The 26,061-nt window shown below is 42.2% G+C and overlaps 1 protein-coding gene across 10 annotated transcripts in view; it reads left to right on the top strand.

The window, feature by feature from the left end:
- Positions 1–7,813, top strand: part of CHD7 (chromodomain helicase DNA binding protein 7) — a 178,538-nt gene extending 170,725 nt beyond the window's left edge. For all 10 annotated transcript variants that reach the window (XM_077352324.1, XM_077352326.1, XM_077352327.1 and 7 more), the window contains 4 exons: positions 1,775–1,999; positions 3,181–3,321; positions 3,793–3,897; positions 5,952–7,813. In XM_077352324.1, the coding sequence (XP_077208439.1) occupies positions 1,775–1,999; positions 3,181–3,321; positions 3,793–3,897; positions 5,952–6,896 (1,416 nt within the window). In that variant the 3' untranslated portion in view covers positions 6,897–7,813. The remainder of the gene's footprint in view (positions 1–1,774; positions 2,000–3,180; positions 3,322–3,792; positions 3,898–5,951) is intronic.
- The last annotated feature ends 18,248 nt before the right edge of the window (positions 7,814–26,061 follow it).

The raw sequence follows: 26,061 nt of genomic DNA, 5'->3' as shown, positions 1-26,061 counted from the left end.
ACTGAACACACGAAGATGCCTTTAAATAACCTCTCTTTACCTCTTCAGACCTAAAAATAATTTTAGAAAAAGCAGGTTCTACTTCCGCCGGTCATCATGACAATTCATAATTGAGCTGGATGATCTTAGTAATTAAAAGTGTGCTATGAATTGAAAATTCATGGTCTGTATCTTGCCTCTGCCATTGCTAGATGGCCTCTGGTGGCCCTGCCTCTAGAATGCTTCCAGGTTGACCCAGGGGCCCCTAGGACTTAATTCAGTTATGGATAATCTGCGAGAAGGTGAAGGAATCAACAGGGGAGCTGCCTGGGGCAAGCAGGGAAAGAGAACACTGGGTGGACAATGGAAGCTTATAGAGAATGGCAGCCATGGGACTGGAGGAGGCCAAACCATCGAGGGGGATGGTCCACCAAAACCTGGGTCTATAAAAGGAGGAACTCTTTGACCAACGGGGGAGGAGGGAGAGAACAAATGTGTGAAGGAAAAGGCTTGAGGGGGAGGAAAAGAGGGGGAGCAAGAGGTACTCTCAACCTGTACATTCATCCTAATTATTGTCTTTGGCTGGGAGAGCATCCACAGGAAAAACAACAGAGAAAGGGAAGGGTCCCCCACAGGTAGCAGGCAAAGCTCAAAACAGGTCAAAGTACCTTCCAGCAGCAGCAGAAGGTGACCTTTGTGTAGAATCATTGTGATTCTACAGTTAATTATAGCATCTTAAATTTCAGAAACCACAAATTCAGTGGGTTGTATCCTTCATTTGGATTCTTCTGTTCAAAGAGGAATCCTCTGGGATTGTAAAAGTTCCTGTTGTTCATAGAAGGCTTTTTCCCCTCACAGGAAGATTTCTCCATCAGTGAAAGGGTACCTTTGAATGTAGTACATTTTCTCTGTATCATAACAATATGCTAAATATATATATACCATTCAGATGGCAAAGTCCCTTCCTAGCTAGTCTTTCAGATTTAAAACCCATTTAGCACAACTTTGTTGGTGTGTAATTTCAATGGCGCAAGAGCCTCTTGTGGCGCAGAGTGGTAAGGCAGCTGCCTGAAAGCTTTGCCCATGAGGTTGGGAGTTCAATCCCAGCAGCCGGCTCAAGGTTGACTCAGCCTTCCATCCTTCCGAGGTCGGTAAAATGAGTACCCAGCTTGCTGCTGGGGGGTAAACGGTCATGACTGGGGAAGGCACTGGCAAACCACCCCGTATTGAGTCTGCCATGAAAACGCTAGAGGGCGTCACCCCAAGGGTCAGACATGACTCGGTGCTTGCACAGGGGATACCTTTACCTTTACCTTTAATTTCAATGGAGAAAAATTCTGCCCATGTCAGTTTACTGTTGGTCTAGCCCAGGGGTAGTCAAACTGTGGCCCTCCAGATGTCCATGGACCACAATTCACATGAGCCCCTGCCAGCATTTGCTGGCAGGGGCTCATGGGAATTGTAGTTCATGGACATCTGGAGGGCCGTAGTTTGACTATCCCTGGTAGCCTTTGGGATTTGAAAGACATTCAGCTCTGTAGTTCAGTAGCAACTGTTGCAGATCTTGTATATCGTAAAAGAGAACCAAAAAGTCTCTTATCACATTTCTGTCTTAAGTGTGTTGGTAATAGGAACAGCAATAAAACAAGATTTTGTCCTTAAAACTGGAGGAAATATTGAGTGACTAGAATAAAGACATTGACCGGAGAGTAATTTTTATAAGATGTTCAGGAAATGGAATCAGTACAGATACAAAAGATTTTTTTATCAAGTGACTCTTCATAACATCTTACAGGAGGATGCAGAAATGACCAAAGTGTTTGATGAAGAAATGGAAACTCCCCCACCAAGAAACATTCCATCTCCTGGGCAACTGGACCCTGACACTCGCATCCCTGTCATTAACATTGAGGATGGGACCAGGCTGGTGGGAGAGGATGCTCCTAAAAACAAGGATTTAGTTGAATGGCTTAAACTGCATCCGTCTTACACTGTTGATATGCCAAGTTATGTAGTACCAGTAAGTGGATAGTAGTTCTGGGGTTGGAAATTAGTCAATTTGTTGGGACAAACCATATCTGTTAGTCAGTTGACAGGACTTGCAAACTCCATAGTTCTTAACATGTTATATTCTAACAGCAAAGTTGAACAATCTTTGGTGTCTGGAGCTGTGAATGGGCAAGACAGATCATTCTGCCAATTAGAAAAGTGCTCCAGATTTGCAAGGGGGAAAATAGACTGGGGGTGGGGGGTAAAAAGGCTAAAATGATCAAAGGAGCACCTGTAGCTTTAAGCAAGAGATTCCTTTAGTAGTTGCTGCTAGGTAGCCACATGATTACAGGTAGGGTAGGGGGCTTCGGTGCCCGAAACAGCCGGTCTCTCCCGGCACAGTGAGTGCCGCCGGGGGGGGGGGGGTGACTGCTGAATGGGAAGGCAATAAGGTTGCCAACTCCAGATCAGGTAATTCTTTGAGATCTGGAGGCTGGAGCCAGGGAACAGTGGGGTTTGAGGAGCAAAGGGACCTCAGAGGGTTATAATGCCATTGACCCTACCATTCAAAGCAGTTGTTTCCTCCATGGGAACTAGGGTTCCCAATCTCCAGTTGGGGACTGGTGATCACTCAGAATTGTGTCTGCTGTCCATAGACATCAGGTCCACTGGAGAAATTGGCTGCTCTGCAGGGTATACTTTGTAGCATTATGCCCTGCCAAGATCACTTTCATCCTCAAACCTCTTCCTTCCAAGACTTCCTACTGAAATCTCCAGGAATTTCCCAGCCTGGAGCTGGCCACCCTAATGGGGAAACTGATCTCTACTGAGAGATCTGTTGTGATTCCAGGACATCTCCCAACCCTGTCTGGAAGTTCACAACTCTAGAAGGAAAGAACCAAGCAACAAAATCGGAGAGGCTATGGGTCCTTCAGGAAAGGGAAAGAGGAAATTGCAGAGGGGAAAATGAGATTCCTTCCTCAAGTCCTTGTTGTTTCACTGTAAAGTCAGAGAATAACACCACGTGTAATATGAGGGGGTTTTATTTGGGCTGTACCATTTGCTTGAAATATTTATTTATTTAAAACAACACTATCTTATAGAAACAATTGTTAACTTTTAAGAAGCCAAAATGTATTTTAGCTTGATAGTTTTTTGTGCAGACTGGACCATAACTCCAAAAGTAATTCATTACATTTTCCCCCTTTTTAGAAGAGCGCAGATGTGCTGTTTTCCCCATTTCAAAAGCCGAAGCAAAAACGGCACAGATGTCGAAACCCCAATAAACTGGATATAAACACATTAACTGGAGAAGAGAGGGTGCCTGTTGTAAATAAGCGAAACGGGAAGAAGGTAAAGTTTTGACTTGTCTGCTCTTTGACTCAATGTAATACTATAATAAGGAGTCTTATGAACAAATCAGTCTTTTATTGCCTCAATCCTGCTAAGCATGCAGTATCACTTTGAGCACAGTATCTGTATATCTAATTCCCAGTATGCCTCCTAACTGCGGACATCTAGATCCACAGAACGCACACCAAAACAGGCTTTTCTGAAAACTTGGGTAACCCTCTAGATTTGCAGAAAAGTCTGAAAAGTTTAAAAAAAAAATACACTGGGGGTTTAAATCCCCCCCAATAAAAAGCATTGTCTGAACATGTGCAAGGAATGTACTTATCATAGAGTGGTTGGAAAGGGGCCTGATGGTTGCTGAGCCCCTGATCTGCTGGTGGGTGTGCGGGAGGGAGTCCTCAGTAGGCCCACTCAGAGCACTCAAATATGTGATAGCATGCTTACTTTTTCTCTTTGTAAAAAATTAACTAGATGGGTGGAGCTATGGCCCCTCCAATGAAGGACCTGCCTAGATGGCTGGAAGAAAATCCAGAATTTGCTGTTGCTCCAGATTGGACAGATATAGTTAAGCAGTCTGTAAGTAGTTTTATTTCTAAGGCTTTTTTTTTTCATTGCAAGGAATGCAAATTTATCTTTAATTCTTAAAAAAAAAAAACTGAGTCTATTCCGTATTCTGTATATCTCTCTAAAGCAATGAAATGGTTATTGCAGCAACATGAAAAACCCAGACAAAGACTTTTGAAACTGCTGGTACATAGTGGAATATTGTAATATTCCTGATTAGTGGTTACCTGGTAGATCAATTAAATCTTTTCACACCCGTAAGAAACTCTTGTGCTTGAAATGAATGTGTCCCTCTTCCTATTGATTGATTGATTGATTGATTGATTGATTGATTGATTGATTGTTTGTTTGTTCGGATTTATAGTCCGCCACTCTCATGACTGGCTCGTAGCAGGTTACAATTTGTCCATGTTAAAAATCCCATCAAAACCATTCTGGACAATCATCCATATACAAACAGATTCCTAAACATTTAAAAAAACATGGTGGACTTCCATCAACTAGTTCCCCAAGAATCTAGTACAGGAGTGGGAGGAGGGAGCACAGATCACATAGCAAGTGCTTATGGTTTTAATACTGGGAGCCCCATCAGATCTTTCTTGCCATGCCGGTCTCAACCATAGACCTGGTGGAAGAGTTCAGTTTTGTAGGCCCTGCGGAATGCTGAAAGCTCCTGCAGGGCCCGCAGCTCCTCTGGGAGCTCATTCTACCGGGTAGAGACCAGGACTGAGAAGGCGCGGACCCTGGTTGAGGCCAGGTGCACTTCTCTGGGGCCAGGAATGACCAATAAATTAGTACCCGCAGAGCTCTGTGGGGGGCATAGGGCAAAAGGCGGTCCCTCAGATATGTGGGACCCAGACTGCAAAGGGCCTTGAACATCAAAACCAAAACCAAAACCTTGAACCAGATCCAGGTGGCAACTGGCAATGAATGCAGCTGTCTCAGGACAGGCTGGATGTGGGCCCTCCAAGATGTCCCCATGAGGACCCTAGCAGCTGTATTTTGCACCAGCTGCAATTTCCAGATCAAGGCCAAGGGAAGGCCCTCATAGAGCGAGTTACAGAAATCTATTCTGGAGGTGACTGTCACATGGATCACTGTTCAGAAGATAGGTAAGGCGCTAGTAGCCGTGCCTAGCAAAGATGAAAAAATGTCTGGCGGGCTACCTACTTGACCTGCATCTCTAAAGTCAGTGAGGCATCGATGCTCACTCCCAAGTTCCTAGCCATGGGCGCGGTTGTAAGTTGCATCCCGACTAAGGTGGGTAAATGCATGTCCTGACCCAACCCTCTGTCACCCAGCCACAGGATCTCCGTCTTGGAGGGGTTGAGTTTCAGGCGGCTCAAATCTAAAAACCTCTCCAAATTACATGCGTACTATTTTATGTAAATCCTCTGGTGGATTTTCTCCGTAGAACTTTTTATCTTCCTGAGCATTACCCACTGCTTCCATGTAGGGGGAGGGAGTGTTGAAGGTGCAGCTCAACATGTGGAATATCAATGATCAGTCACAGGGTTAAGCAACAACAATACAACACAAAACCTTTAATGGCATTCACAATATAAAACAATATCCAAATCGGTTCTGTAATAAAAGTCTAAAAAACTGTGAGGAAAGTCACAACAGGCAAGGGAGCAGCAAATACAAAAAGATGAAGCTAGTGACGTTTACTTCTTTACCCTATGGGTCATTACTATAGATAAAAACTTGGCTACCCGTTCAGTGGTCTCCGAGCAATTATCGATAAGCAGCTATTCAAGAGCCCTGCCCTCTGAGACATTAGGGAAGGGTAGAAGTGGGGAGATCAAGAGGGTTAAGCAACATGGACGGTGTCCTAGGATGAGCTCAATGGAACACTCTTCTGGGTCATGCTTCTGTTGTTTTCTAACTGGAAACAAAAATGTGCAAATACGAACTTTGCTAAAATGCCCCGTGTTTCCCCCATCCTTGGTACCACACATTCTGCTGTGGTTCGTGAGCAAACTTGCATGAGATGCTGTATCTACAGGCATTCCCAGATTACCCGAAGCATAATGGTAATGACTTTGTTTTCTTCCCGAATGCAGGGTTTTGTTCCAGAGTCCATGTTTGACCGTCTTCTCACAGGACCTGTTGTGCGGGAGGAGGGAGCAAGCAGAAGGGGGAGAAGGCCAAAAAGCGAAATTGCCAAAGCAGCTGCAGCAGCTGCTGCTGTAGCTTCAACTTCGGGAATTAACCCACTGCTAATGAACAGTCTGTTCGCTGGAATGGATCTCACGAGCCTTCAGAATTTACAGAACCTACAGTCTCTCCAGCTTGCAGGTCTCATGGGCTTCCCTCCAGGACTCGCGACAGCTGCTGCTGCTGCTGGAGGAGATTCTAAAAATCCAGCTGCCATACTGCCTCTGATGTTGCCAGGTATGGCAGGGTTGCCTAACATGTTTGGACTAAGTGGATTGTTGAATAACCCGATAACAGCTGCTTCTGGAAACACCACTATGGCTTCCAGTCAAGGAGAAACTGAAGATGGCACTTCAAAAGTAGAAGAGAAGAAGACTGAAAACGAAGAGGAGAACAAAGACTCCGAGAAAAGCACAGACACTGTTTCTGCCACTGACTCTGCAAACGGATCTGTCAGTGCAACTGCTGCTGCGGCTGCTGCCACCACCACGACCAACACTGGATTGCCTGCCAACCCCTTGACCTTCAATCCTTTCCTTCTGTCCACCATGGCTCCTGGCCTGTTCTATCCATCTATGTTTCTACCTCCAGGACTGGGAGGATTGACACTACCTGGTTTCCCAGCATTAGCAGGACTTCAAAATTCAGTGGGCTCCAGTGAAGTGAAGGTTACCGATAAAACTGAAGGAGCTGCCTTTAAAGATGAAGAAAATCTAGAAGGCAGTGATGCAGAGGAGAGCCTTGATAAAACTGCAGATTCCTCCGCTTTAGAAGATGAAATAGCACAGGGTGAAGAATTAGACTCACTTGACGGGGGGGATGAAATAGAAAACAATGAAAATGATGAGTAAGCAGTACCAGTTACTGTTAAAGTGTTTTAAATTTTGACAAGTGGTAGTCCTACTGTTTACACTCACAGTTAATGTCCATAATTAGTTTTTATAAGCTGTCCTGTAACATAGTGTAGCAAAAGAAACGTTCAAGTCATGTTATACAGATGTGTCAAAAGGTATCTTGGTCATTAAGTATTGTGCAGTGCATTATTTATTATCCCTAGGAGAGATGAAATTGAGAGGTGATCATGTCTTTTTAAGGAAATTGACATAATGCTCTGCTTTTTTTCCTTTTGGTACCGTTGGTATTATAAAAGCAGCAATTTGTAATAGAGCGGCACTGAGTAGAAGGAAGTGCTGCTTAAAGGAAAGTATGAAGTTATATATTTAATTTTTTATTTTTATTCTTTGCTGTGAAGGTCAAGATGAATTTTACCATACATATCATACTTGCGCATCATTGTGATTATATGGGAGTTCAGTCGTGCACATACACAAACACACACACACATTCTCTGACAATCTCCATGATAGTGTGAATGTCTCTCTGTCTTGAGACACAGCAATAATAAGGCAGCTGTTGAATGTGAAGAGTACCTTTTGGAAATTTCCCACTGAAAAGGTTCTTGCAGGATAAAAACTACAGTTAAATCGTCTCGTGATCTTGTAATGCACTGGTAAAACAAATTTTTTAAAAATCAGGTACCTTTTTTAAATTAAAGGACTTTGTTACTTTAGCCACAAAGCTAAACAGCATTACCTCAACTCTAAACTAGCCTTGAAGTTTACAGACATGACTTTGTAAATGTATTTGTTTTTCTTTGTTGTGATGTCTTTTTATTTTTTTTCCCCTTGGAAACTGCTATCATGTAAGATAAGATGTAAATTGCTGCCAACTGTAGTAATGATGCTTTTAATAAAAGTGACTCATGATATGCAGAGATGTAATTTATAGAATGTAGTGCTTAGAGAAATTACAATTGCTGTTTGTTATTTTTTGTACTCACAATAGAAGCAAATACATCCTTGGGTTTTGTATGTTCCATTCCCCCCCTTTTTTGTATATCTTCTTTTTTTATTGCTAGCTTTGCTGTTCAGAAGTATACTGAATTGGAAGTGTATGAGAAGTAGACAAGAAGAATCCTGAATTATCCTCGTTATTATTCCATTTTAGCTAAAGCTAGAGAAAGGCATACAAAACCGTGCATTACTCTCTCAAAGGAGCTTGCGAGACTAGGAATACTTTCCAATGTGTTCAGCGTGTGATAATGTGGTACATTAAAGAACAAAAGGGTAAAAGAGAAATGAGGCTTTGATAGGCACAATATCTAGGTCATTTATCCTTGGTTAATGGGTAGAAAAACACAATGCTGTAGTTTGAGCGGGGACATAAAGGCTCTGTGGTATCCTGTGGACCAGAGCCTGTGATGCCAGAAACTACTGTCAGGCAACCTACAGGAAACTAAAACTGACCCACTTTTTAGAAGACTTAAGCTGCTTCTGGGGAGCCACTGATTTGGACCTTTTTGTGACCTCTGATAATGTATCATTTGAGAGTCATTGTTTTTACTGCAGTGTCACCAGAATGAGCACAGAACAACCCGGACAAGAAGTTAAAGGGTTCGGTACTTCACTGTGGAAGGTGAAAAGGTAGATCTGTCAGGTGCACAATTCCGGTTAATATACTATAGAATGCCCCAGAAATTGATAAGTACAGATCTATTTTTACAATTATGAACTAGCTGTAAGCTTATTTAGCTGAAGCACCCAGTAGTATGAACTTAAAGTGACCATTATTCTAAGAGTCGCATGTTTATGAAAGAGTGTAGTCTGTGGGGGAAAAGAGTTTCCATGAACAATGAGAACAAAAAGTTCACCGACAAACAGCTGCAAAAGTGAATATTGTTATGAATGAAAAATGTGCATTGTTTGAATTGGTGATCAAAATGTCTTGTTACCTCTGCTACAACAGATCATAGAAAGCTAATAGAGGTCAGGAAGGATTTCTTTTCTTTATACGCATTATTGCATAGTTGACTGAATGCATTATTCTTTTCTGTCAAGCCTCACATATGTTGCCTATCATAAAAATCTAGAAACCAACTTGGAGGGGTCATCAATCTGATCAAGAGTGGCATATCCGGTGTATGCGTTCATATTATCAGCTTGTTAAATTTTTCACTTTCTAATGACTCATTTTCAACTGACTATGGAATTTATTGTAAAAGTACCACTGTGAAAGAGTCTTTGTCTCTACTCTTAGAAAAACATTCATTTTTATACTGGCAGCAAGGAACTTAATGAAGGTTAATGATATCTCTGGGGAAGGAGTTTTAATTGTCAAGAGCAAAGGCAATTAAAAACAAATACACATGCACAGGCATACCCATCCCTAGCACCATTTATTTCTGATTGTTCCATGTCCATTTCACAACAGTGTGGGCCCTATTGAATACTGACCAGCATTTTTTCTTTATTAAAAACACTGTCTTTTGGAAATGTATACACAATAGATTTCAAGAACTCATTTTAAATAGGAAAGACAGGTTGTGAGTGTGAAGCTTACTTTCATTGGTGGCATAATCTTTCTTTATGTAAGTGCATGGCAATCATGCACAGAAGAATCCTTGCAGGTCTCAGTGGAGTTGTATCCATGGACAGAGCACTGTACAGGAAAAGTCTGGGGAATTGTGCATGTGCCTCCTACCTGGATCACAAGTAGTGTGCATAGAGTGGAAGCAAGGGCAGTAGAAGGCAAGCTAAGTACTCTTCTCTTTGGTGACATATGTATGGGCAAGGCTCTGTTGAGACCTGTGGGGTCTTCCCACACATGAACAAGTATTTCTTAAATATGTATGTGATGAAAAGAAAGAAATTAAGTGGAGTGTGGAAGATAGGACATCGGCATTTTAATTTTTTTTTAAAGTAGTTTCTTAGGCTTGGATCCAAAGGTTCCATTCTGTGAGCTGAGCCTTCCTCAGGCTCGAGGGCCCTTGCTGTGGCAGAAGAGGTGAATTCACAGCTGGAAGACTCCAGCCTTCAGTGGTACAGAACTGCATCTATTCCTCCATGACAGTTTCTCACTTGAAGGACTCAAGTTTATCCCTGTGCCACAAAGATGAATTTAGACAGAAATACTACTAAATGAAATTATGGCTGCTATTATATACATGATGCAAAGTTCTGTGTTTTAAAAGTTCATCTGATATGCAATACTATTTAAGGTTTTCCATTAAGTGGCTTTGGTACAAAACTTCATGGAATATTTTGTGGCTTTGCAGATTAATACCACGTTCTCTTACCAGTCTTGCTTTCATGCAGTAATACCATTAAGTATTTAAAATTTGGCTTTTCTTCCTGATAGTAGATGAAAAAGTACTATTTCTATGAAGGACTTCTCCAATACTGATCACACTTTCACTGACTTTCTTAATGTAAGAAACAATATATCCATGGGATCTTACAATAAAAGTGCCACACTACTTGTATTTCCACATCCACTTTGGTTACAAAAATGTGACCTGGGTCTCTCTTGGTAAGCACGGTGCTACCAAAAGTTATCTATCATGATCCTTCAAATATCCCATGTTTCAACAGAGCATGGATACAAATCACTGGCCATCCCACTCAAGTGTACATGCTTATTTAAATACAAGGCCCACTGAGAATAGTGGTGCTTCTTCCTAGTGTAGGATCACAATCCCTTTGATGGAATGTGAATCTCTTCATTGCCTCTTCAGCTTTCCTTTGTTGACAGTTGAGGCCATTGGGGTATCAGCATCCTGAATTTGTGACAGCATTTCACTATAGCTTGATATTCTTTTGGTTTGTTCTAGAAGCACAGATTCCCAGGTCTGGCTGCAGAATGAGCATCACCTTGTTGATTAAATATTTAACAATTAGAAAGGTTCACTGTGGCGGGGGAGGAGGAGGGGAGGTGCGGCAGGATGGAAAGATCCTGGCTTTGAAATGAATCTTGCACTGGGCTTGTGCACAAACAGCACATTCAGCTTTATTGACTCAGCGATGCATTTGTATTAGTGGCTGCTGGAGCTGTACACCAATTTGCAGTGTGACCTTCAATAAAATGGCATTATTCTTAAAGGCTGCCTGGAGAGCCATGACAGATTACATCAGCCTAATTCATTTCCAGTTACGCACAGTCCCACTCTCAGGCAAAAGGCAGAATCACCAGCAACTCTGGCATGTTCAGTGGCAGAACACCACCCTGGAACATCAACAATGTGATGTCATTGTTCTCCTGATCATCCCTGCAACATCTCACTCACATTGGTGAACAAGAATGCTATTTGCAAGTTATCATGTGTGCAAGGTCCACAAGGAAATTACATTTATTACAGAGTGGAGATCTTGAAATGCAGGTTGCTTTCAGTCATTATTGAGGGAAAGGGTGGGATATACCCATTGTTCATTGTTGCAGCTGTCTCATCTTTTAAATATTAGGTTATACTAGTCCAGACTCTACTTCTTATTGAGACTATAGGAGTGTTTTCCCTCTATCTTGTTTTTGTAGAGTAGCAGCATAGATGATCCACCTGTCCTTGCCTCTTCCTCATCCCCCTGCTTTTGGGGGGGAGAGGCTGGTTGCATTTAAAAGCCTGGTTCACAAATTGTATCCATGCCATTTTCCTGTTGAGGATTTTTCTTTCTCCTTATTGAAACTGATTTTGTATGATTACAGGGCTTATTTTCCTCAAGCTATTGTCAATCAAATAGTCCCTCCGTTTCTTTTGATGTGCCTTTGCTGCAATCTGGGTGCCAATGTTGTTGCTGTTTTCATGTCATATTGACAACGCTGGGCACCATTTTAGGCTTTGTGACTATTGGGATCAGACGAGCACAGCTGGATCTCTTGCTAGGAATGATTGTGGCTTGGTGTCTGGCTAGGATAGGGTTTTGCCAATTGCATGGGTTCCTAAGCCAGGCAGCTCAGCCTTTTACTGAGCCTTGGGGATGACAGATCAAAGGAGAGATCGGTGCCATTTGGACTCATACTGAGTTTGGGGATCCTGGACAGAAGCAGAGGCTACCAAAAATATGGACTAGCTCCAAAAGCCATCCCGCTGGATCAAATCATGTTTCATCTTGCCTAGCGTTGCCAGAGATGCTAGCAAATCACTTCTGAGAAGTGCACGAAGAATAAAGAAAATAGCTTCCCCACCTGTCTGGATTTCAGATACATGCTGCCTCTGGGCAAAGTGATTTTGTTACAAGTTTCTGTACAATTCTTGTATAGTGTTTACTGTAAATAAATGTTGTGACAAATAATATTTGATACTTTAATTAGCCTTTTCCAGAGGTTATGTCCATATTGGCAAGAGACCATCCATACAGATGTTAATTTTAGTGTCCTATTTTATGGCTTGGATCTAAAAGTGCTATTCTGCCAGTGTCATAGCACTTCAGTTGATTTCTGACCTTGGGCAGATCACACACTATCTAACCTACCTCATAGGGTACTTGTGAGGATAAAATAGAGGAAAAGAGAATTATGCAAGCTGTTTTTGGGAGAGAGGCAAGATATAAATAAAGACATAAAAATAAAATAATGAACTTCCTTGAGTTCTTTAGAAATTCTTGGGCGAATGACATATGGCCCAGTGACTTGTTTACTTTTAAATGCATGTATTAGCTTTAAAACATGTTTTGTTATTTTCAATTGATAAAATACATTAGGTACCCTCTCCTAAATCTGTGGCTCAGGGGTGAATATCTGTTTGAATCACCTGCAATGAACACAAATAAAAAGGATTGTTTGCCTTCTCTGCAGCTTCCCTACCTTCAATTTCCTTTTATGCATTCACCATATAGTGGTGCCCCTTTATGATACACCTCAGCAAAGGTTTGCCCACATAACTTTAGCTCTTTACTCTCAAATACCTTAATTTGTCTTGATGTCAATCAGTCTTTGCTTAGCCTAAATTTCTGCTCCTCTTTTATTACTTTCAGTTAGGCAAAGCTTCTCGTTACTATTTAACCAGTAAACCTCTTCAAATTATATATAGTTCCCAAATTTATCATCAGTCTTCTGCATAGTCCCACATGGTGGACTGTGAATGAGCAGGTCTACCATCAAAGAGATTCTTACAGCTAAAATCCCCCCAGGGGGTGCTGAACACCTGAGCTAGAATTAGTTCTCATCCAGGGATCATGTGCTCCCATGCAGGAGCACCCCATCCTAAGTTCTTTTGCTGCCAAAGGATCTCCAGTTTTTCACATTTATGAGGAATTGTTTTCCCATATTCCTGGGGTTATTCTGGTTTCTGAATTGTACTGTGCCATACCATTTCAAAAAATGGAGTTGTGATACAAAGATGTTTGTATCCTATGTTTGTTTTGTTTCAGGGAAGAGCACATGTAACACTTGCCAGTGCTTCATTTTCAAAGCTTGGGGAGATGCATCAAAATTTAAAGCAACATTCTGGGAGAAAGCCCTCAAAGCTTCAAAGCCAAAGTCAACCCCAGGAAAAAGGTGTGTTGCTGCATCCTTGGAAATTACACAGTCAGTTCCATCTCCTGGATCCACGTCATGCTCTCCTCCAGCTCTTCTGAGCCACCAACTAAGAGGGTGAAGACCAAATCCAAGGATAAGGACAAGCACAAATCTACTGCTCAACATCTTGCTCCTGTCTGCCTTCCTGAGCCTATTTCAACTAGGAATCAGCCTCAGATCCAAGAACCCTTCAGGTTCTATCTTAAATGGGAAAGTAGAAATGAGCTTACTGGTGAATCAAAGTCCAATGTGACACTGATGTTAGATGTCCTAGGGTGGAAATTGTATTCTTCTGTGTTGGGTTAAGTCATGCTAAGGTCTTGCATACAGAGGCCATCAAGCTCTCCAAGTAGCAGATTAATGCAGGTCAGCATTCCACCGATTCTGCAGAGAACGCCATGATGAGTTCTATTGTAGTCAGATGCTATACTTGGTTAAGATCAACTATGTTGCGTGTAGAAACCAAGCACAATATTGAGAACTTACCTTTCAAGATTTTAACACTTTCCTTTCCCAGAACTGATAAGTTGCTGTCCTTGATAAAGAAGAATCAGTAATTGGGGATGTCACAACTGGACCCATACCAATTCAAGAAGAATTTGTTCAGCATCTCTACCATCCTCATCAGAGAGACTACCGCTATGCTAATCCTTCCAGGACACAGTATCCTACCTCTAAACCAGGGGTAGTCAAACTGCGGCCCACCAGATGTCCATGGACTACAGCATTTGCTGGCAGGGGCTCATGGGAATTGTAGTCCATGGACATCTGGAGGGCCGCAGTTTGACTACCCCTGCTCTAAACCAAGGTTATCATAGGCATAAGAGTTCCAACTGACCTAGGTCAACCCACCAACTGCTCCCTTCTAGAGTGGCAGCCCAATACCAAAAATCTTTTTGACTAGGAGTGGTCTCCACTCCTGATAAGTTTGGAGACAGGCTAGTTCAGTTTTATGCTGCTTTGGAGGTGGTTTCCAACCAATGTGCTCTAAGCCCATTGCTTGCCCTTGTGGGTATGTAGCTTGACATCACTGGACCTAATTTCTCTAATTGACAAGGGTGTGATTGAGGAGTTCCAGGTATCCACAGGCTTTTTATATTGGATGTTCCTAGTCAATGGCAGGGGCTCATGGGAATTGTAGTCCATGAACATCTGGAGGACCATAGGTTGACTACCCCTGCACTAGATTGTGCATTGAGTACTTCTCACATTACACTCAAGGCATAGACAGCTGTATATGATTAAACTCCCAAATTTAGGTACTAGATATGGTAGTCCCACATTTATCCATTGTTTCATTTGAAAGGTGAACACATGCTGTCTTTTGCTTACATGCAGGCTGTATGTGCATTTGCTGTAACATGTGACATGTGTGCATGTAATAGAGAGGCGGAACAAGAGGCATGGCATCCTTGCTGTCTATGCTTGCCCTCTAGCAACAGTTCTTTCTCAAAAGCAATGAAAAAAATTATGGTTCTCTAGGGTCTCTTAGCCCACCTGAATGTGCCAGTCCATGTGCTGAATACCATAGTCACAAAGGGTTTTTCCTATCATAATTGTATGTCTCTAGATCTTATGGCACTACGGTCTGTACAATGACTAAATGCAAGCTCCCATCTTGAAGTACATGCAAACCGGCCACTGTAAATCTATTGAGGAATCATCACATTTGACTTTTAAGACAACAGCTGAGCCACAGTCTAAGCAATTCAAGAAAATATAAATGGCTGCATTATAATAAGTGGACACCTCTTTCCAACATGATCTATGTTTTGGTGGAAATTCATTATAAGTCTTACAAAACCAAGCTCTTCGATGAATTTTTCATGTCTTCATACCCCCCCCCCTCTCTCTCTGTCTCTCTCTGTATATGTGTGTGTATACTATATATATACTATATGTATGTGATGGTAATCATACACCTTTAGGGCAAAGCTGAGCACCAGCTGTTTCACAGATGATTTATAGGTTGCCATGCTCAAGGTTAATAATCAGGAGGAACAGGTTAGAGTATGCAACATATTTATTTCAGGTTAGAAGTTCAGTAATAGGAGGGTGCAGCATTAGAACTGTGTTCTGATTTAATTAATTAGAGCCATCTATTATTTTAACAAAGTGCAGTTGAAGTAAAATTAAAGAACATCCTTCAACAGAATGTGCCTGAAGGGGAAAAATAAATAATTATTTGTCTATTAAGAAAAAAAAAAACATTTTTTGAAATCCCAGGGACAAGGATAGCTACTTTTCTCACACTGAATGTTTATCTGTGGAGTAAGTGGTGTCAAATGTTCTTGCGTCAAACTGCCAACATGGGCAATTCATCAACATGTAAAATATTTACTTTGCCCATGGATCTAAAATACCATAAAACATGTGACTAAGCAATTGCAAATTTAAAAGTCTCCTAATTGTTTTAGTAAAAAGTGTGGGTAGTCAACTGAGAAAAACCCTAAATGGTACAATATTTACCTTCATGGGACCAGTCTGAAATGCTCAGAGTTACAATGAAGTAGTCAGTTACAACTTTTCCTCTCTATTTTCAACAGTTTCTTGGTACAACAAGATTTCATATCCCATAAAAGTAAATTTTCTGGTTGGGTTGCTCATTTCCATACTTCTAACGTTTATAATTCTTTTTGTATAGCACAGTATACATACTTTATGTTTATTTTATGTATATTTTATGCATGGATGCATGCATGCATGTATGTATATATTTCTATCCTACGTTTCTCTCTAGTGGGGATCCAAAGTGGCTTACATAATTAACCTGTCTCTGTTTTCCCACAACAACCCTGTGAAGTAGGTTAGGCAGAAAGTGTGTGGCAGGTCCTATTTTTATGGTTTGGGGAGCAACAAAGAATAATTTGATTTTAAGGAAGAGTGGGACTTTATTTTGAAGCCTTTAGTATGCAAGAGGCCTTTATTCTGGAAGAGCCTGCACAGCAAGAAAATTTGGGGCTTGATCCTGCAAAAAATCCAGAAGCCAAGAAGACGAAGAAGAAGAATAAGAAGAGTTGGTTCTTATATGCCGCTTTCCCCTACCCGAAGGAGGCTCAAAGTGGCTTACAGTCGCCTTCCCATTCCTCTCCCCACAACAGACACCCTGTGGGGTGGGCGAGGCTGAGAGAGCCCTGATATCACTGCTCGGTCAGAACAGTTTTATCAGTGCTGTGGCGAGCCCAAGGTCACCCAGCTGGTTGCATGTGGGGGAGCGCAGAATTGAACCTGGCATGCCAGATTAGACTTCCGCACTCCTAACCACTACACCAAACTGGCAAGATACATGCTTTTATGCAGTGTTGTCACAATGTCACTGAATTCTATGGTAGCAGGGTTCAGACTTTCAATACTTTTGGAAAGATACAGGAAGCCTAATGGCTTTCAGAATGTGATTCTTCATGGGCTCTGTGCATCACACTGGTGGGTTCTGTGTCTGTTCAGATCTCAACATCAATAACTTCTGGAGCTGGATTTCAAGAGAATTTATCGGGAGATGTGTGACTGTGCCTGCTCCCAAGACAAGTGACCCCAAACAAGGGCCAGTGCAATGAGATGGGCCCAAGGGAGGGCATTTCCCGAAGACTGCCTGAAGACTTTATAGAATCATAGAATCATAGAATCATAGAGTTGGAAGGGGCCACACAGGCCATCTAGTCCAACCCCATGCTCAACGCAGGATCAGCCCTAAGCATCCTAAAGCATCCAAGAAAAGTGTGTATCCAACCTTTGCTTGAAGACTGTCACTTTCAGGCTGCACCAGCAAGGTGCACTCCCAGGCAGCACTAATGGGCCACAACAGAGGACAATGACCCTCTGGGTGTTGGGTAGAGGGGTTTTATGGTGAGGAGCAGTTTGTTTTTCTGAGGAAAAAATGTCGTGGGCATTTGCCCAGCACAGCACCTATTTTAAGAACTGCAACCTGTGCAGAAGTTCAACCGGTGCATTTTTACTGGAGCACAGGGAAAGCTTTACCTGCTGTTTTGCCTTTCATTTTGCTTTTACTGGCATGAAACTCTTACAGCCCTGCTGGGGAAAAGGAAGGCATTTCTTGTCCAAAGTCAACATGTTTGGTTAGTAGAATTTCTGAGATGTAATATTTCCTACTGAATGATTCAAAAATACCCCAGGAGGCTATTTTTGCCAAGATATAAGAAAGGCTGGCCTGAAAACAAATGATCCCTGAGTTTCACACTCTATACAACTCATGTATAAGAATAAAATGGAAAGTCTTACTGTGACAACCATGTTTTAAATTTGACAAAACTTTTGTTCAAGGAAGAATCAAAAAGCACAGGTACAGATTCTCCCCCAAAAATGCAGTCCCGGGACCTCGGTATCTGGTGAATATTGTCCTACTGCAGAGAGCCAGTTTGGTGTAGTGGTTAGGAGTGCAGACTTCTAATCTGGCGTGCTGGGTTCGATTCTGCACTCCCCCACATGCAGCCAGCTGGGGGACCTTGGGCTTGCCACGGCACTGATAAAACTGTTCTGATTGAGCAGTGATATCAGGGCTCTCTCAGCCTCACCCACCTCACAGGGTGTCTGTTGTGGGGAGAGGATAGGGAAGGCGACTGTAAGCTGCTTTGAGCCTCCTTCGGGTAGAGAAAAGCGGCATATAAGAACCAAGTCTTCTTCTTCTTCTTCTTCTTCTTCTTCTTCTTCTTCTTCTTCTTCTTCTTCTTCTTCTTCTTCTTCTAGGTAGAGATTAGATTCAAGCCGGTAGACATAGCATCTGAGGAAGTGTTCATGAAAAGCTCATACTTTGAGTAAAACTGTGTTGGTCTTAAAGGTGCCACTGGACTCAAAATTTGTTAAGTAGAGAATAGTTAATATTCCCTCCTTAGGTTATAATACTTTTGTAGGAACAGCAATGCTAAAGTGGACTCTTTATGCATGTACCACACTCACACTTCTCGAGAAGTTGTTGCACTGCTATACAAAGGGAAGCAACAGCATTCATTTCTTGAATGTAAAGAACGTTCTCTATCTGCTTTAGCATAAATCAGCATACTTTACTACAACAGGGACTAGTTAAAATACAGTTCACTTTGAGTAATTATTCTTAGGGTTCAAGATCCTACTGTTGTCCACATGCCCCTGTCACATATTTTGCACGTAGAACATTCAGATTAATTCCCTGGCATCCCTAGTGAAATTATTTCAAGTAGCAACTGCTGGGCAGGATGGTTTTTGGTCTGAGACCCTAGAGAGTTCACTTCCAGTCAAAGCAGAAAGACAATACTAGTTTACTTACCAATGTTAGGTAATTTCAGTGGTTTACTAAAATCATATCTGTCTTTATTTTGCACATGGCCATATATGGTGACCAACCTATTTCTACCCAGTAAAACTATTTTACCTCTGATAGCTGCATAAGTCAAAATCATCAACAGAGCAGCAGAACTTTTCTGCAGTGCAGAAATACAAACAAACAAAGCTTAACCTGCTGGATTTCAGCCTGAAGGGGAACCACAAAAATTCTGCCAAAAGGAAGCCGGGTCCTGAAGTGCCTGACCCACCTTCACAGGTTGAACCACTGCAAAATTCAGTCTTGTCTTTGTACTAATCCTCAAATCTTCAGAATGTTCTACTTTGTAATGTCTTGTTAGGAATGAATTTCACTTGCAGCAGCAAAGTGATGTGAATTTATACCAAAGACATATCTGTAGGGCTTCAGATCTTATATCAAAGGCCTCTTTAACAACCTGTTGAATTTGCCTAAAATAATGAATGTCATCTGTCCTCTAAACAAATGGAAAGAAGAGACCCAACATAATAAAATCACTGGAGAGAGGGCAGAGTCTAGGACACTGAAGAGATTCCATTCTCATAAATTGCCTCTCTATTACACTTTGAATATATTCACTATGAGAATGTCCAAATAAGATGAGGAAAGGGGCTAATTCATTTTATAAGCAGGGCTTTAAATCTCAGCTTGTACCCGTACTGCAGAATTAATTATGACTGTGATGGATGAAAAGGGAAATTCACACCAATAATGAAAAGCCCCATATCCTGCATTCTTAATTCCCATAATAGTTTTCATAAGTGAGTAAAAACATTCATAAATATTAAACCAGGCAAAAGAAAATGAGCACCACTGGTTAGGACAGGTGGACTGGGTTCAAGGATGAGCCAAGTTCAAGGCAAAACAAAACCTGATTAAGGACTAATTAAATAGAAGCTGGTGAAAAGGATAGTCATCAAACATACCCCCTCTTTATCTCATCACAAGATAAACCCAAATCACAGCTTTATTACACCAATTAAGACAGCTTCATTAATTAAGATTTAGGTTGTGCACCTGAAATGCTTGCTAGTTCAACACTGTGTATCCTTAAAATACATAAATGGTGAACTCAACAAACATGTTGGTTAATATGTTTCTTGGAAGAGAGTTGTCATTCCATTGTTGTTATTTAGCTCATCAATAGCCTGCTCTTCTACTCCTTGGAGAACCATGTACCTAAGGGCCTGTCTGACTGACTATACCACCACAAGGGCTTGCGCTTGGCCAAACTGAACAGGCTGGCGATCCTTGGACTCAACCATGGCCAGGACCATTTTGGCCTGGTGGAATGAGCTCCTGGAAGGGCTGCAGGCCAAGAACTGGCAGAATTTCAAAGGGCCTGCAAGATGGAGGTCTCCCACCTGGCATTTGGTTGGACCCACTTCCACACACTGAAAAAAATAGTGTTATGCCAGCGAAATGGTGTGGCGCTAAATATTATCATGCCTTTGGTTGTTCCTCACTTTCTTCCTGTCTCGCTTCTGTCTGCCTCCTTTCGTGCAAGGTCAGGACATTGGAGGCATCTTTGCCTCCGTACATTTCTTTAGCATGTAGCCTGCGGGTTGCCCTCATGTAGCTTGTGCTTTTTAGATTGGAGAATCCACTTTATGCGATTCCCCAACTCATATGTTGTAATGGAGGATGTAGCTTTAGGTTTGCTGGCCGGACATGGGAGGTTGGCAACGTTATGTGAAATGCCAAAACTATTAGCATCTTTGTAAGGTAACTCCGGGGAATGATAGAGGACAGGAAGGCCTAGAGGATCATTGTCCATGGGGTCGCCATGGGTTGGACATGACTTCGCACCTAACAACAACAACAAAAAAGGTAACTATGATGCTACATTAATAGCATGTGGAAAGGCCCACTGTAACATCATCCAAGCTTGCCCTCTCCTGCAACAAGCTCCCCTGGGGAATGTGCTTCATACATAGGAATTGTGATGGAAGTTTAGAAAAGTATTTTAATTGTGTTTTACTACTTTTAATTAAATGTTTTCTTTTGTTATTTTAATTATTATGTTTTAACTAGTGTGTTGTGAACTGCCCTGAACTGACTGGCCAGGAGGGGCTGCATAAACATCCAAAATATATAAATAAAAATAAAAACACACATGTGAGATGCAGAGCTCACAGCTGTTAAACTAAAATAATGGTTCCCCCACCCAGGTATTGGCAATGAAATCAAGTTCCACACTACATGTCAGGCATGATGGCATATATTTTAACCATGTGAAAACTGTCCTTTTATAGTGAAACAGTCAAATATGGGACAGCCCCATTTCTGCTGAGAGGGGGACTGGACCTGGAATAACTGTTTGTCTCCACCCCCCTTCTCTGTGGCCTGGTTTTGACATAACAGCCAAAGCATGATTTGGCTATCAGATCCAAGCCTTGAGCTTCCTGCACCCTCCTCACCCTTTCCACCCCTTCACCTGTCAGAACGTTTCTGATTTGTTGGTTTCAGCAAACCCCAAGCAGATTCAAATCAGCAAGCTAAAGTTTGTCCTCCTTCCATAGTTTAAATCACTCCTTACAAACTGGAGTCAGACACCAGATGTATCCAGGGTGGGGCACAGGTGGTGGGATTCTGCAGTGTTCAGTTTTGACTCTTGTGTTCTTTGTACAAAGCTCTTTTTTCAGTTTTAAAGTTGGGCATCATTAATATGCTGCTTACATCCAGTTCCATATTTCTTTACAGGATCCAGCCCAATAATTTGATATAGCTTTATTGTAGTGTGCAAATCTCGTATATACCTGAATAGGCTTATTGGACTTCTGTTTTGTTACTCTCAGAAAGAATGGAAGGAATAGATCTTGGTTAAGTAATTGTTCAACATTTTTTCAGCTGGATCTAAAGCCACCCAAGACCTTTAAAACATGCTAGCCATGGTAGTTATCTAACAAACCTCCAGTCTGCTCAAGAGAGAGATGAGGGTCAAAGGAAGAAAGAGCTGTTCAGCCTTTATATATATATATAGGGAATTCAGTAACTGCTCTTGTTATGCAGGGGGGATATATGCTGCTCTTGTCAAACTTACATAGTTGTTAAAGATAAAGGAGCACCATTCTCTTTTATGTCATGTCATCTCCTCCGCAGGGTACAGGAAACTTTACTTTGATATAATGGAGCACACTTGCATTGTTTGTAAATGTTCACATCCAGGTGGTAGTTTGAAGTCAAACCCAATTTAATTATAGAACTGCCAGGATACCCAGATTCTGGGCTCCTCTAACAACAGTGTATGTTCTCCCCACTTCTGGGATATTCCCTTATCTTACAAATCCATGCCCATGTATCTCCAAATTTTGGAGACACACCAGTTAAGAAGAGCATTTCTAGTAGCTCACTTAAACATCTTTCCCTCAAATGTCAACCGAGGTAGATTTTTGAAGATCCCTCCTCAGGAGAGATACTGTTTACATGGATGTAGTGTCCCTGACACGTTGTACCATATACTTCTGGTGTGTCCTAAGTTTGAAGTATATCGTCGACCTTTAGCTAATTATCTGAAGAAATTGAAATTCAGCTGTGTTAATGAGAAACATTGGATTAAAATGATACTTAATGTGTGGGATTCAGCAACTATTATAAAAGTAGCAAAGTTTTTACTGGCAATTTTAAATGAAAATCTTTTACGATAGATTTTACATCTGGAAGTATTTAAAATTTTCGTTTTATGCTTTGCAATTTAATGCCAATAAAGGTACTCTGAATCTGAATCTATAGAACTGCCAGTAATTCTGGTGGAAGTTTGCAGTGATCTGGTATTAAAAGGACAATGACCTCCATAATTTAAGCTGCAAAGCGGGTGATTGATTAGCGCAGCAGTTTATTTTCTTGGAGTTATACATATTCATATACTTGTAAAATTGCGTGTTTTCTAGTGAGAACATGTTGTTGTTGTTGTTGTTGTTGTTGTTGTTAGTTGCGAAGTCGTGTCCGACCCATCGTGACCCTATGGACAATGATCCTCCAGGCCTTCCTGTCCTCTACCATTCCTGAGAATATATATGTATGTTTAATATTTGCAAATCCAAAGTACAATATCATATACTGGTTCCACGGGGCAGGTCATTTTTAAATCAACGTTAGTAACCCCTTGAAAACATCCTTTCAGAAAGGGCTGGCCGCTAATGAATGTTTTCTTCTCATGCAGAAGATGTGATGGGGCAGCATCACCTGTTTAATTATCCAAAAATGATGGTACCTTTATGTAGATTTACATCAACACTATGCACATATTTGCTCCAACAAATTATGGACTGTCAGTGAGAACTGGGGGAACATCTATATACCAATAGCCAAGTCAGCCAAATTTTTAGATACTTAAATCTGGTGACTGGAGTTGTGAACGGGCAAGACAGATCTTTCTACATACCAAAAAAAGTTCCCTAGGCTTGCAGGAAAATGTGAAATCTAAAAAAAAAAAAAATGCATGGGATTTAAAAATTAAAACTCAAGAATGATAATGAAGAGAGCCAGTTTGGTGTAGTGGTTAGGAGTGCGGACTTGTAATCTGGCATGCCAGGTTCGATTCTGTGCTCCCCCACATGCAACCAGCTGGGTGACCTTGGGCTCGCCACGGCGCTGATAAAACTGTTCTGACCGGGCAGTGATATCAGGGCTCTCTCAGCCTCACCTACCCCACAGGGTGTTTGTTGTGGGGAGAGGACAGGGAAGGCGACTGTAAGCCGCTTTGAGCCTCCTTTGGGTAGGGAAAAGCGGCATATAAGAACCAACTCTTCTTCTTCTTCTTCTGAATGAAACTTTGAGCAAAGTGCTCCCTCAGTGGCTGTGGCTAGACCACCACAGTATTCCAGCCTTGGTTCTCTCAGTAAAAAGCAGGGGGAGGGAGCAGGGCCTTTTCCAGACCTATTTTGGATTTTGAAGGAGGACTCCTTGGGGCCAGGCCAGGCCTGGAGGTTTTGAGTCTGCCCTCCAGAGCAGTCCTTTTCTCCATGGGAAATATCTCTGTCATCTGGAGTTCAGTGGTAATTGTGGGAGATCTCCAAGTCCTACCTGGTAATCTTAGGCCTGGAAACAGCCTTCAGGTGACTTGATGCCACCTGACATGCATGACTCAACTAGGCCCGGCTGCTTGCTACTGTTCAACATCAGCCGCCCTATGAAAGTCAGGCTGGTACAGCCACGGTGATACAGCAGTTAGAGCTTCAGAGTAGGCTGCTGTAGAAGCTCACTAGGTGATTATGGACCAGTCACATACATTCAGGCCTCACTTCAAGAAGGACGTAGATAAAATTGAAAGGGTACAGAGGAGAGCGACGAGGATGATCTGGGGCCAAGGGACCAAGCCCTATGAAGATAGGTTGAGGGACTTGGAAATGTTCAGCCTGGAGAAAAGGAGGTTGAGAGGGGACATGATAGCCCTCTTTAAGTATTTGAAAGGTTGTCACTTGGAGGAGGGCAGGATGCTGTTTCTGTTGGCTGCAGAGGAGAGGACACGCAGTAATGGGTTTAAACTTCAAGTACAACGATATAGGCTAGATATCAGGAAAAAAATTTTCACAGTCAGAGTAGTTCAGCAGTGGAATAGGCTGCCTAAGGAGGTGGTGAGCTCCCCCTCACTGGCAGTCTTCAAGCAAAGGTTGGATACACACTTTTCTTGGATGCTTTAAGATGCTTAGAGCTAATCCTGCGTTGAGCAGGGGGTTGGACTAGATGACCTGTATGGCCCCTTCCAACTCTATGATTCAGGCCAGCCTACCTCATAGGACTGTTGTGTAGATTAAAAGAAGTAGACAATAAAGTGAGTTGCTTTGGTCTCCACTGTAAAAAAAAAAAGGTCAGGTAAAATGAAGTAAATAAACAATAAATATAGCTAAAGATGGCAGATAAAAGGTAGGTGAATGGCTGAGAAGAAGCAACTGAGTCAGGGAAAGGGGAAAAGATATGGGGATTGCCAGGGGAAGGGAAAGTGTAGGGAGGGGGATACAGAAGAAAGAAGACAAAGAAGGGCTGTTCTTGTAATACCCCGCTTTTCACTACCCAAAGAAGTCCCCAAATGGATTGCAAACACCTTTCCCTTTCTCTCCCCACAAGAGACATCCTGTGAAGTGGACCTGAGAGAGCTGTAAGAGAACTGTATTCAAGAACAGCTCTAAGAGAATTGTGACTAGCCCAAGGTTACCCAGCTGGCTGCGTACGGAGGAATTGGGAATCAAACTTGATTATCCATATTAGAGTCTGCCACTCTTAACCACTACACCAGACTTTCATGAAACCCTGGGGCTTCGTGATGACCCTGGAAGGGTTTCACAAATGGGCCATGCTAGCTCTCAAAAGAAAGGTGCCACCCCACAGGTCCCCGAGGGATCTCTGCTGTGCAGCTAGGCCTTGTCCAGTGGCTGCCACCACATAACTGGGTTTCAGTTTTCCTTGGTCAAGGCTGTAAGGGTGTCGGGAAAAGGAAAGCTTAAGACCGAGGAACAAATAAAGGTACACTGGATGTTGGGTCGGAAGACCTTTGGATTGCCAACTCCAAGTTAGGAAATTCCTAGTGATTCCCCACTCCTCCTCCACATGCAGCCAGCTGGGTGACCTTGGGCTCATCACAGCCCTGATAACCTGTTCTGACTGAGCAGTAATATCAGGGCTCTCTCAGACTCACCCACCTCACAGGGTGTTTGTTTTAGGGAGAGGAAAGGGAAGGCGAATGTAAGCCGCTTTGAGACTCCTTTGGGTAGAGAAAAGTGGCGTATAAGAACCAGCTCTTCTTCTTCTTCTTCTTCTTCTTCTTCTTCTTCTTCTTCTTCTTCTTCTTCTTCTTCTTCTTCTTCTTCTTCTTCTTCTTCTTCTTCTTCTTCTTCTTGAGGGTGGAACTGGGAGAAGGGAAATCTGAGAAAGAAAGAGACCTCAGATGGGTAAAGTACCATAGACAATCTTCCAAGGCAGCCATTATGTTGGAGACATAAACAAGAGAAGATATTCTCCGTGGTAGCTTCTAATTTTAACATTCTTGCCTAGGAATTTTCACTTGGGTGCATCCCTGCTAGTATCTAGTAAAAATTGTCCTTTCGTTTTGATCATCTGGTATAATCTCTCTCTGACCACATTTGGTTGTTTCTCCACGTTCTCTCTAGGCATCTAAAAATCTGTTTTCTTGATGCTGATTTGGTACCGCTTAGAACAGCGGTTCTCCACCTGGGAGTCAGGACCCCTTTGGGGATCAAATGACACTTTCACAGAGGTTGTGGCAGGGCAAGCGGCTTGGCCAGGGGAGGAGCCACTCATACAACAGACTTTCAGGGTAGATTGAGATAGAGCGTTCATCTGTCTTGAGCAGCGGAAAAGAGCAAGATTGGCATGGTGGGACAAGAGGCAGAACTGAACTGAGAAACCCCAATTTATACACA

The sequence above is a fragment of the Paroedura picta genome, chromosome 9 (assembly GCF_049243985.1).
Source record: "Paroedura picta isolate Pp20150507F chromosome 9, Ppicta_v3.0, whole genome shotgun sequence".
In the NCBI taxonomy this organism is placed as follows: domain Eukaryota; kingdom Metazoa; phylum Chordata; class Lepidosauria; order Squamata; family Gekkonidae; genus Paroedura; species Paroedura picta.
This window is presented reverse-complemented; position numbering and strand designations above follow the sequence as displayed.